Raw genomic sequence first — 14315 nt, 5'->3', positions numbered from 1 at the left:
GAAACCAGTGGGGATTTTCTAGAGTCCGATGGTGACAATTGTGTCGATTTACTCTAACACTTAAACAAAACGTTACTTCATATGGAAGTAGTACACTAATTTGGATTTTCATCACAATGCCTTATGAAGATTTTATGAAATGCCAAACGTCTGTCCGAAACATCTCTTGAGAGCTCGTAAATAAATTGAGTTTTGTATCGGTGAATTTTTTCGTTCTCTATAATCTTTATTACAAACGACTGACCATCATTTGGTTCTCTGACAGTTTCTCTTGTTTGTCAATGCATACTTACTACATTCATATTAATTATGGTTGGTCATAGATAAACATGAACCCGATGGACGCTTTTGTCGATATGTATCTCTTCACCAGCTCGCAATTGCAATGTATTTTTAGTATGAAGGTTTGATTATATTCTAAATCAAACATTTCATAATAATAAAATGTTTTTTGTTACCTGTCAATGGAAATAAAACAGCAAACGTTTCTTCTGACACAGAAAAACTAATGTTATTTATCAAACACACAAAATACATCAGAAGTTGATAGTAATCGGCTTACTAGCTTGATCCAGAATGGCAGATGGTTTTTCTTAAGTGATTATCCTGTTTTCCTTTATTTGATGGAGCTTTTATTTTACACGCATCGAAAGAGTGGATTCATTCTTTAAAAGGCGCGTCATGCGTGTCGAATTAAACCCTATGGAGATTTATTATTGTACGATTGTTGAATCCTATTGATGTTATATATGTGATAGTCACTATATATTGATATCCAGAATATTGTCATTTGTGTGACATATAAATAAGAATATAGTGATAAAAGAACTGCATTCTTTAATTTCTATAAATTTAAATTTTTGTACATCGATGTTACCCTCTTTTGCTTTTATTATTTCAGTGCACAATTTTGGCATTCTGTAGGACACTGCTTTCTGACTTCTCTGTCCGATTTGGCCCACAACAACACAATAAATTTTCCTTTCCGATTCTTTCAAATTCTCTTTGCACAGTTTCAATATTTCTATATAGCTTATTTTCTTCAAAATCCCTTTCATTTTCATCAGGTCTCCAGTCGCCCTTCTTCCAAAACATCCCGAACCAATAGTGTTTTACAGCCGAGATTACCCATGGATCTAACCATGGATCCGTTTTTTCTTTGACCCGCGTCAATCACTTTTTCTGACACCCAAAATCCTTTTTAGCATACTGCAATCTCTTCATTTTATTAGATTTCTTCACTGCCACCTGAAGAAGGCAAAGGTTATCTCTGGGATCCTCAGAGGTTGTGATTTTTCGAAGCCGCCATGGACGTTTTCTATCGCCACATCTTCTCATTTTATTTTAATATGGAGCTGATTGGGTTAATTTAGGTACTACTCGAAGGAAATACAGTTATTGACGTTAATATCAATTCTCTTAGTTGCCGCCATATACACCACGTTCTAATAATAATTTTACATCATTCAGTTCATAACAACATGCATTTGAAATCTATTTTTGTGTCTCTTGTTTAAAAAAAACTCCAGTTTTACTGTGTCATTAGGAAAAATGAAAACTAAGACTACCTTAATGATGTGTCTTTTTTCTTAATATTGCAACCTCTGTTCGAAAGCTACTTAGTTAGGCATTTCATAAGATTATAATGAAAAGCTTTGAATAGTTCACAAACTAGCTATCAAGGGCTATTTGCATCAGAGGTAATAGTGAAGTTTTACTACTCGGTAGATTGCTTTTGTAAACGAGTCTTTAACATTATCAACTTTGCCTTTACTTCCTGCTCTATTACTTCATTAAATATATTATCTAATTAATCACTTAGAACAGTATACGTGATGGGTGACTTCATAGAGTTTAATAAAAGTTTCCGTTTTTTATCCAGCGTCACCATTATAATAAAACATTAATGGAATTATATGACCATAAGTACCGCAAAAGGACACAGATTAAGATCGATATATCTTATATAATTGATAAATAAGTACCTCCATAGTAAATTTAGAAGAAGGAAGTTCCATATTTTGTTCAATTGCATTTTATAGAAAAGCTCAACATGCCAGACTTTGTAAAATGCCTGGGCTATTACTAGAAATACAGTTATATACCGTTCCGTCCGCAGATGAGTTCAAAATTATATCTATGTACTTGATAAAGTACAGAGTGCTTCCCTCAAAGTACAGGTTATTTTTTTCTTTAGATTGACTTGAAAATATTCATTTTATAGTTTAATCCACTCCCTATCTAATTACAAAAGATTAAAAGTGACATTTGACAAACACATAGATGAGAGGAATGATAATTGATATGGATGTCACTTACAAAACGCACTGCCTAGCCGAATTCGATGTTAAACAATATAAATCAATCAATATATGCAGTATAAGCTAAATGAGTCCGTGACATACACGAAATATTAAGTTTCCACCTGAAAATCAATTTAAAACGGATTGAATATTTAATCTAACCTTGAATCATCTATAATAACTAGATTTTGAGCTGTTCGTTAGAACTTTTCCAGTTTTCTTTCTGTATTGTGGAGAGTAGATAATCTACAGTTTCAAACCTAACACAGCTCATTTGAGACTGGTATCGAATATAAACGACAAAAATAGTATTTTTCTATTGGGTCGCTTATTCTGGAATATGCTATAATATACAACTTGATTTACAACTTCTGTATCAGTCTCCTTCTTTATTGACGCCTGTCCTAACATCTAACCAAAGACCTCGAACGAATCAGTACCTTGAATGTTTTTTGTGTAAGCACGAAACAACCAAAACTGACAGTCTTGTAAAATGAAAATAACGGTTAATGATTAATTAATTAATGATTGATTGATTTTTATAGCTTTTCCAATCAAAATAGGATATTAAAAACAGCAAAGACGTTCATTTTCAGTAGATATTTTTTATGATGTTTCTAAAGGACTTTTCGGAAACCATAACCGGGCTCAGGTAGATCACCTATCAGATGATTGCTGATTTTAGCCCAGAACGAGATTTAGATCACAGTTTCAGAACGTCGCGTTCATTTTTCGGTGCAAACTTTTGATTTTTGTCACCTTTTTATGAGTTAATTCTTCTTCTCTTGATTCTATAATATTTATTCAATTTCACTCTCACTCACACGGATTTCGCACATAATTTCAATACTAGTTTATGATGAAATACTGAATAGTACAAAAACCGCAAACATCAGTAACCTATCAATGACGCTGCTCATTAGAATTAATAGTTTACAGCCATTTAAAGTTTAAAAAACCAATAGACAAATAAAATAACCCGTCAAAATTTACCCACCGGTCTACAAGAGTAGAAAAGATTATAACATATGACCCGATTAACTTTATCAGATCAACAATGAACGAGATCCGGGTTAGTTTCCGAACATTCAGATCATGATTGGGTTAATTCGATCGGAGTTTCCGAAAAGTCTTTATATACCTCATAATTTCAATCACAAAATTGTGTCGCGAGATTGCAGATTCATTCACAAGCAAACAACAAACTAAAAGAAAGAGAAAGAAATCATTGAAAATATACATTTTATAATTGAAAAAATTATTTTTAAACGTATTTTTTGTCTGGAAATTGTTTCCTTCCGAGAATATAATTCAACATTAAATCACAATGTAAGATTTGTATAAAAGGATTCATTGTTCAGCTCAAGAATATAATCTCTTTAAACAATTATATGGAAAACTAAGATCAATGCAGCCTTTATTGAAAGCCCGAGTGAGAAACTGGATGGCTGGCTAAGTGGACATATAACACTAAAATTTAATTTCGGTTTCTGATTACCACCATTAATTATAATTATTGCTGTTCAAGTTTTGCCAATCCCAATTTAATTCTACGGTACTGGGTCAATTTACAAATATGTTTCTTGAATAATATATAGAATGTCCCAGAAGGGATTTTGTGGAGAATTGATGATAAAAATGGGCTTTCGGTAAATTCCCTGTATCTTTTAGCTTTTAGGATTTTTCTAGGATATTTGTGGCTAGGTTAGATAACAGATATTAAAATATACATGACCAATGTTTAGCTGCATAGACGAAATCGTTCAGTATTTTTTGAATAGTCCTCGTAACTATTCAAATATAAAGCCATCGATTTGCTAATGGATACCACAACCAGCGCAGATTAACAATAAAACGTTGAAGTACTGGAGGAGTGTATCATTACGGATTATCAGTTGTGCAATAAATTTCAAAATTCCCTTTTAGTTTAATTCGATAAACCACACTATCCACCATTTCCCCATTCATTAACCTACATTTGGTTAAAATTGAAAAAAAACCTGATTTTACGTTTGTGTGAACGTATGATCGAATATAATATATAAAAAACGTTTATTCATATAATAAAAAATTCTAGAATTTATTAAGAGTGTATTAAGTCTGCCTTTCCTTCTCAAAATAATCCGTGCCTTTTGTGGTTAAGCTCATTTGAATTTAAACCACATTATCTCTAGTTAGTTCCAAAAGCAATTAACATTTTTATGAGTACAGAGACAAACAAGGTATGAAAAGAAGAAAGTTGGATAGCTTTTGAAGTTGCTGTGTGGTTTCAGAGTCAGAGAATTGTAAGCCGCAAAATCTCATCAATGAAATTTACCAACAATCAATGAGTGAATAAAAGCTAGACTGCCAGAATACTGACTTTGAAGTATTTTAATGTGATTCATTCTAATTCATACGTAATCTGATCAAAATTGACCCGAATTGGTGCATTTGAACTGCCTGTTTTGGAAGCTGTAGAAAACTTGCCTTAACGACAATAACATCAAAATAGATAATGGAGGTAATGATAATCGTGTTGACATCTGAGAGATATCAGAGGCTCAACATATTTTGGCTCATTTTTTTGATGATGTCGTTTTTGAAATTGCCTCGCAGAAGAAGCAAACGTTTGTTTTTGGCGCAACTCATTGCCTGAAATGACTTTGTTCAAAGAGATAATTAAGCTGCGAAATACTATTTCTGAAAAATAAATAATGAAGAAGAGAACATGACAACAGAGGATGTAAACTTGATGGTGCTTCATGAAGAATAGGAAAAGAGATAATAACAGATGAAGATGTAGTGGAAGATATGACCAGTAAAGATGCAAATCATGCAACACATGCACTTTAATCTTCTGTGAAGTAAGCGAGATAAAGTAATTTTTTTACTAGTGACATTCGTTTCAATAAAAGGTGGCTTCACAAGGTTGGTCTTCCACGAAACCGGCATTATTGTGGACCAATATACGAAGATGGTCCCAGAAGTACCAAGCCTGACCTAGAGATCGGATTATTTTGTGTTCCCAGATTTGAATAAATACTCGGTGGTCAAAGATTTTCCAGCAATGAAGAGGCAATGTTTGCAGTTTATGGCTATGTTGAGGAGCTTAATAATTCTTATTATGAAAAGGGTATCAAACTTATTGAATATCGCTGGAAAAAGTGTATGGAGCTGAAATAAGATTACGTTGAAAAGTTGTTATATTTTTGTGAGTTTTCTTTTGTTGGGACCATCCTCGTAGAACAATTTAATGAAAGTTTACAGTAATTTTAAAATATTATCGTTTCTTTTTTATATTTCCTTGTCGGGCAAGTAACTGCCGAATTTTAGAAGCAGCATTTTTAATAGGCAAGTTATTTAGATTGCTTAATGCAAACAAAAATTTTCGAAATCATGTCACCATCAGTCGCAATGTGTAAAAAAACGCTCTCAAATTATTTAAAACTGATTTTTATAAAGATAGAAATTTCCCATCTTTTTTTTCACTAAAATTGGTATTTAACTTCATTTTCTTGAAATGCTTAATTATAAAGTCATGTTTAAACTTGATATATCTTTTTCCCTTAAAAAGATTCATAAGCACGACTGTCACCGGTTTAAAAATTCGTGATGAATGTTATGAAATAACTTTTACAATTTTCGTCGCTTGACGTGTCCCAGTACCTTTTATCTTAATTATAACTGGATACGTAAATATAAAATCAGAAGCAGGAATAATATGGTTGAGATAATTTTGCATAAAGGCAATTTATTTCACCACAGTTCACTTGTTCTAATTTTAATTCAGTTATAATAATCTGGATGGCTTTATTTAATATATTACAACAATTCTTAATCGAGGATATAGTGGAATCAAGTGATTACCTTTACTACACTATTATGGGACTTTGGAAATCTCTTTGAGGCTTACAGGAAAAGGAAAGTTATACAAGTTTGTAGTGGAGCTTCTGTGGGTGGTTCATCCCTCAAGGGTAATTATTTGAATAATTGAGCCACGTAACTCGTGTTACCTATATTATTACTGATACAACCGTTTTATCTATCTATTATTTGAAGGCGAAAAATCAATTTTGGTAGTATAAAATAGTATAAAATAAAACGAGGAAAAGTCTTTAATCAATCACATATTTTCCATTTTGCACAATCACAAATTTCTGATCCTTATCAGCAAAAAACTGATCCTGGTGCGATTGTGAAAGTTTGACCATGCAAAGAATTCCGCAAACTTCGAAATGAATGGTAATCAGATGGTGCCACATTAAGGCTGTATGGGGATTGTGGCATCACTTCCCAGCCAGTCTCCAATAGTTTTCTACGAGTTACCAAAGATGCGTGAGGCCTTGCATTATCATGGTGGACACAAAACCTTTCCGATTTGACAATTCTGACCGTTTTTCTTTGATTGCTTCATCCACTTTCATTAACTGTTGACAAATATACATTAGAATTTATCGTTTGGTTCCTAGGAAGCAGCTCAAAAAACAGAACACCTTTGCAATCCCACCAAACTGATAGCGTGAGCTTCATTGTTGTTTTTCAACTTTCGATGTGATTTGTGCTGATTCATCTTGTTTGATCCATGAGCGTTTTTGAACTATGTTACAGAACATGACCCATTTTTCATCACTAGTGATGATTCTTCTCAACAAAGGGTCGGTTTCATTTTGTTTAAGATGAATATCACAAATGTTGACTCAAATATCAAGCGTCTTAACCAGCCCAAGACATTTTAAGTATTTTTCAATTGTTGTGTACGATACATGTAGCCGGTTCGCAACAGTTATATGACAATCCTCTTCAATTATGACTTTGATTTGCTCATCTTTAAAGAAAATATCACCAGAACCGAATTATTACGGAAGTCCAAGTTCACTATTCTTAAAGTTTCATGTTTTGTGGATTTTAGAAGAAAAAGCTCCAATTATTCCTCAACACGATTTTGCTGCTCATATTAAGGACTATACGGTGGTTTCTGGTGGTTAAGTTCGGGATTCTTACTGTTTCAGTAACAACAATTTTGACAGTTCTAAACCTTTGAAATGGAAATGGACCTCATCAGAGAAAAACTAATATCAAAACTGAAAAATCGATTAAGCATTTCATTAGTAGATGCGAGCCTTTACCCGAAGTCACATTTTTTAAATTCTTGTGTCAATCGCATTGTATAGATGCAGTTTAGGATCAAAGTTTATAATTTGTTGCAAATTTCGTCGCTATAACTGTGAGTCAAACAATCTACAAAACACTCTCAATATTGTCTTTGATCCTAGATGTTTGGGACTAATTTTTGCTTGCGGTTTAAACGTTGAACCAGTCTCTACAAACCGCTTCACGTAAAGTTTAATTAAATTAGCACTTGGAGCTTCACTATTTCATCGTAGTCCATAATCAGATTAGTTCAATCGCCTGGTAACAGTGTATGAATGACAGTTCCCGTGAAAAGCTCGACGTTTCTCGTCGAAGTAACTCATTGTGATTTAAACTTGCTGCCCACAAAAAGAGTTGATACAATGTGCACGTTTTATTGCATCTTACCGTATATACGTTGAGATCTGAGATCTGTAGTTGCTCTAATCTTCTATAAGGTTAAATAAGAAACAATAACATTTGTGTAATTAGAATCCGCCTTACTACACTGGACATATCACCTAAGTGGGAAGCATTTTTACATTTTCTCGTTCACCTTTCCTCGCCAATAAAACAGGGATGTGTAGACGAAAGCCATCTCCTAAGCCTTAAGCTATGAAATCCAATCTCAATTACTATATTATTGCTCCATAAATCTGAGATTTGTAAGGCTGGGGTTTATTTAGCGAAGAATGCCGTGTTGGTAAATTTAACTGTATTGCGGCAAGGCTTGTTTATTTAATATTTAAAAACCGACGATTCGACTATACTGAAAGTTGTCTGGAACACAATAAATCTGCCACTATATCTCTTGGATAATCTTGAAGATTATAAAGATGCAAGTTACTGTTTTCCAAAATCCCGAGGATTTAAATAAATGGAATATGATCAAAACTTTCAATTATATTAACTAGACATTAGATTGTGACAAGGTTTTATTGTTATTTGTACATGTTAACTTTTGTAAAATTGCTTGAAAATCAGATGTAATTTCAGCTACTAACCACCACAAAAATTGATACATAAAACTTTTGGAAGATTTGATCAACAAATTATTAGTCGGTAAAGGTTATAATCGTTTCCGAAAGTGGACAAATACAATCAATATTCTTTTCTTACTGATCAGTTTTTGGGAATTTTTTATTATTATGAATACTGTCGTTCATATTCATACACTTCAGTTGAATGGGATAACTTTCTCAATTTCCTTTTGTAATGAACTGAATTGATAATATCGACATTTTCAAGTTCCTTGAATCAGCAACTTTATTCTCAAATGTCCTGGACTCAGTTGAATAAACAGCCACAGTTCAGGGTCGAATAATTCAGACAAAAAGTCTCATCTACTAACTTTCTATGTATAAAATGGAATTTATTTATTCAAAATACTTCTAAAATTAATCGAAATACTTCTAATAATGCAGACTTGTTCATATTTTGATTAATAAAAATAAAGCGTCCAAATAATTGCGTTCAATCACAATTATATTTATAGCGTTTTCTCAATAACAGAATACAAATTGGTGCACAATAGAATACAAAGCAACAAATCTTGTGTAGGCGGTTGAAGCTTTGTGATTTATGAATTAGTAACAATAGAAAATGTTGAGTCAACTCTTTCGAAATGATTACTGTTCGAAAGCCTCGAATAAAATGCTGAAACACGTTATTTGATTTTATATTGTACGCATTTCTTGCCAATAATTTCTTTTCTTCAACCTCTTAACTGCAACCCTCACCAACCTTAACAGTCTTATATTATCAGTTTATGAGCGGATGCGAGGCGAAGCGGACCCGTGGCAGGAATGCAACGTCTTCGTCACGTGTTTGTAGAGGGTTAGTACCAGGATTTAGGAAATTACAGAAAAAAAAATCATTATAAATTGTATCTTCATCGTTACTGTTCTTGTCATAAACACTTGGTGAAGAATTAATTGAATTATTTCGGAGTGGCTCTGGATTTTTTGGCATCCTTATTGTAGTCTGGATGAATGGATTATAAATCTTCAACCAAATTGTATTCGGATTCACTTTCACCACTTTTTCTGTTTTTATTCATCTTCTCGTCCATCCTTTGCATTAACTTTCTAATCATTTTATCCTCTTCCCATGTCTTTTTTTTTTAATTACGATCATTAATTTCTCTGCTTTTTTGGTAGCATATTACGTAACGATTTTGTTCAGAAATAATTCTGTATCAATATCCGAATCTCCCAACTGCACCTACGTCTATTGAGCATCCTCAACAAATTCGCTGTGCGCGCGGCGTGATCGTTGTGCGCTCGCTCCGTTTTGAAAACGCTCGCAATCCGCTAGTATGATATGGCCCTAAAATATCGTACGTAGGGCCACTAAGAATAATCTCGTGAAAAATTTGTTGGATTATACACATAAATAGTTAAAATTAATTTTATAGATCATTTTGAATTGCTTTGCTTTCTTGTTTTTATCTGTAGTACTAGTACCAGCAGTAAATGGCTTCTTATCTTTATATTTAGCTTAAAAAAATAAATAATCATTCTCATATTTGATTGGATTGCTCTATTTTTTAATCATTGAAAGTTTAGACACTGAAGCAATAGCTGGTTGATTTACCAGAGACGATTTATACACCTGGGCGACTGTTCCATTCATGGTATTAAAATATACAATTCGAATAAAAAAATCCAAGTTGAATAACGATGAGTTAAAATTAATCAAACCACAATGGAAAATGTTCTGTCTGCAGATTCATGTGCAGTTTGGGTGCCAATTATGTCTTCGTGAAACACATATTTCTAATTTTGAATACCTCGAATGTAAACTCGGTTGTGGACAAGAATATTTAGGTAATTAGGCCATAGAATGTCAACCTAGAAGGTCATAAATCTTTCGTGGATGAATGCATTTTCAGAACATATTCTAAACAAAGCATGCACATTTGAAACATTCAGAATTCATTCGAAATGGGTTCAAATTATTTATTTGTGATATAGTTACGTACCCATAGCTTGGTGTGGTGCCTTGCCAGATTTCCAAAGAACTCTGATGATTTGCAGATACGCTACCGACATGAAAAGCAGAGGAATGATGTAGAAAAATATCATTTTGACCAGAACGAAGATTAAATCGGTTTCAGTCGTCCATGTAGGCATACATTGTGTCAGATAGAGATATGTTTTGTGATAAGGTACTGCTGTTAAGTAAATCGGTTCAGGAAGTTCTGTAAAAAATAAATCAATTAATTTATCTGTATGATTCAAAGTCCTTTAAGATAACATTATGAGAAGAAAGTGAAAAAAATATGTTTCGAACAAGTATTCCTATTCGTTCGCTTCAAACGACATATATCTTGTTTAGGATTGATTTAAAATGTCGAGTAGAAAGTGTACTGATCGTTGTTGTGAAGTTTGTGGACAGTTTATAGTTTCAAGAAAGAGAAGAAACCATGTAAATTCGTTAAAAAGTATATATCTCCATTATTTTGGATTTCCTGTTGCAAATCAATATAAAAAGTGGGTGCCTGATGTGTTTTGGAAAAGCGGTAGAATCGTCTGACTCCGGTGGTCATCAGGAGAGAACGTTGACCTTCTATTTGGTTCACCTATGCTATGGAGAGAACCTAGTTATCTTGAAAATGATTGCTACTTCACCCATATTACTTTCGTAAGATCTACCACATTCAGTGTGTCCCGGTAAATCGAGTTTTTTGGAAAATAAAACAAGTGAAAATTACAGTGTAATTATTACCAATTTATTGGATAGATTACATAAGATAAGATCAATTATTTAAAGGTTTGTAAAGAGCAAAATTAAGGATTTTGGGATAAAAACATGTTAGGGGATTACTGTTGGTTTATTATAAGAGAAACTAATTCAAATAGTTATAAAAAGGAAGCAATTTATATCCCAATGCAATAGATCAAAACTTTTCCAATGAACTTGCGTAAAAACTGACTAAAGCGAATTCTCTTTTGACCTTGAGAAGAGAGAGAAGAACTACAGAAATCTGGCGTAAATCAAATCAATATTTCGACAAATGAATAAGAATGAGAAGTAATAGATAAGCAAAAAAGATTTTGCAAGCTAGAGAAACGAAGAGCCGTGTGAGATGTCAGGAAGAATAATCAACAAAACACAAAAATTCCGCCAAGAATGTTATGTACGCAGTTTTTTTTTCGTAGTGACAGCAAGTAAGCTTGAGCATCAACCTACAGTTACAGCAAACTAGTACACCAGCAGTTATTGAGTCAGTCAATATTTGCAGGTCAATGTTACATATTATTATGCATGGTCACACTGCAGACGGTTAACATATAATGATTTAGTCTTATGTGATTTATAGTTATTCAATCACCTAAAGAAAGATTACGTGATCGATGTTCCACTATGAAGAACAGATTAAGTAATTAACCATTTTTTTTTGTAGTTTCTGAAAAATGTAAATCGCTTCAAGCTTTGAAATTGTAGAATCAAGGTGGATAGATGTCGGTGATGATTAGTTTAAACATAAATAAAATAATTTTTCTAAAAAAACTTATTATTTGTTATTGTAAATTGAATTGAAAAGTTGTTTACTCTGACCATTTATCATAATTTTCTAAAAGAACATATTTTTAATAAGAGATTATCATATTTTGTCTGTAAGTTGTCGATGTGTGTGCTTGTGGATATTAGTTCATCGAATTAGGAATAAATCTTGTTAATCATATAACATACAAAACATACATACTCGTATAAAACAAAATGATATATTCTAAAAAATTATAATCAATATTTTAAACTTCGAAATAGTTTCTAAATAGTAATAGAAAAAAAAAACTTTTTGGAATTGTTGTACAAAAGTTTTTGTATAGGTTTTCAAAATAACTAAATTATTAAACTTTAGACAATATTTTCAATTCTTGTTTGTCTTTTAACAACCATTTTATTTCAACTTGTGACACCTCTGGGGTATGTATCTTACTATCTAATTCATAGTATTCAAATAGCGTCGTCTAAGTCGTTACTTGAATTTTTATAGATCAAATTTCTCATAAAATCTTTGTAATAACGCCTCAATTTTTATGAGATTTCGATCATATTTGTAGATCTTATCTTATAACAGCGTTTCACAACACAAATATACTACATCTAGTATTAAAATGATGTCCAATATCCTTTAAATTTAGCCACAAAACTGTTATAAGTGTATCATACTTAATTTCTTTCACTTTGATATCATTCACTTACCAGAATTTGGTTTAGTAATTTATTTTGTTAATATTCTATAGAAATTAGCTTCTTAAATTATGAATCCAAACAAGTCGATAAAAGGATTAAAATTTATATAGGCTTTTCCAAGAAACTGATTACTGCAAAAAGCTATTCTCCACACAATATCGTTCTTTTGAAGCCGCTAAATTTCCCTTCGGGTGTAAATATACTTATCTGAGGAAATTGCTTCTATGTCAGGCATTATTAAGAAAAGCGGTTTCTAAACTTTCCGAACAGGATTGTTTTGGGGAGATATTTGTATCTGATATAATAACCGAAACAACAATTAAACACGGAATCAAAATTTCACGTCAAAACATTATTTCTTGTAAATATTGCAAACATTCGATTGATATTCAAAATGTCTACTTCAGACTGTCTTTATTCAAAAACTTATAAAGTCGTACTTTACTTACTACATAGTTTATCGCAAAAAAAATATACTAAATGAGAAGAAAGCGATAATTATAAATATCTAAGATTATAAACAGTACCAGATGTTAAACATAAGGAAGTAAAAAGTTTATCCGAAGAGGAAGGAAATGCGCATCCGCACCCTCAGTGGCCATACGAGACCGACCGGTATGTGGGGCTCTCTCGGAAATTCTGGACCTCCGTTAGCCTTCCAAAGAATGGCTGTTCTTTACTTTTCGTTTGCTCTCTTCATTCGTTGTTCTGTAATATATTTATTTGTTGCTTGACGTGATCTGATCATCGAACAAACCGTCCCGTTTCTTCAACCGTAAAATTGTTTCTACCTACTTAACTACAGTGTCCCACTTCTCTTCTTTTGCGTTCATAATTATAATCCCTAATCCCTACGATATTCTAGTGAATTTGCTGATTTTTTTTGCAGTATTCCGCGTTGTAAATCACAAAGACTGCATATGAAGAATGTGTGTTCTGCTTTGTCCCTTGCTTGATTTTGTTTGAACAGGTAGAATCGAAAGTGTCTTAGCAGTAGTTGGATGAGGTAATAGTTAACCTCTCCGTGACTTCTTTCTATTCAGTCTTTGGTACATGGTGAGAGGAACGCAAACCATCTGCTGCTATTGTTCAATTATCACGAATCTTCCTTCCTTCGCGGCTTTGATTTTATCGATAATTCCGTTGGCCTTTTCCTCTTTGCGTATTTTTTTGTATATTCTCCTGCGTTTGAGTGCTAGCAGATATACTGGAATGATTCTCGCAATTGCTGGTACTGCTGGCTCTGATACAGAACGGTATGCACTGCATACTCTTAGAGCGGCTCTGCCTTGGATCCTGGCTACTTTTCTGCGATGGTTCTTTATCTGCGTAGTTTCTCCCCATATCTCTGCGCTTTACAGAAGTATTGAGTTTGTGACTGACATCAAAAGTCTCTTGGTGGTAGTCGATATTTCTCATTAATCAACTTAACGATTGTGTGACTTTTGAGGTTTTGTCTGCGCCTTTTCTTGGAAAATTCATTATGGTGCCTAGTGGGAATCCTGAATATTTTATGAATTCTTTCTTCTGGATGAAGAGCTCTTCGATTTTCATCTTTGGATATTGTTAAATGTTGCCTTTATGGTCAAGAAGATCAAATCGGTCTTTTCCGCTACAATGGATCCATCTTCTTAGAATCCGCATAATGCTTATCTTATCTTGAATTTTCTCTCAACCAAAAATCGGTTTTGGAGATAG

At 32.9% G+C, this 14315-nt stretch overlaps 1 protein-coding gene across 1 annotated transcript in view; it reads right to left on the bottom strand.

The window, feature by feature from the left end:
• LOC130892953 (orexin/Hypocretin receptor type 1-like) overlaps positions 1 to 14315 on the bottom strand; it is a 79092-nt gene that overhangs the window by 17988 nt on the left and 46789 nt on the right. The window contains exon 5 of the mRNA XM_057798704.1: positions 10399 to 10617. Within this exon, the coding sequence (XP_057654687.1) occupies positions 10399 to 10617 (219 nt within the window). The remainder of the gene's footprint in view (positions 1 to 10398; positions 10618 to 14315) is intronic.

The sequence above is a fragment of the Diorhabda carinulata genome, chromosome 4 (assembly GCF_026250575.1).
Source record: "Diorhabda carinulata isolate Delta chromosome 4, icDioCari1.1, whole genome shotgun sequence".
NCBI classification, from domain to species: domain Eukaryota; kingdom Metazoa; phylum Arthropoda; class Insecta; order Coleoptera; family Chrysomelidae; genus Diorhabda; species Diorhabda carinulata.
Note: the sequence above shows the minus strand (reverse complement) of the source record. Positions and strands in the feature narration are given on the sequence as shown.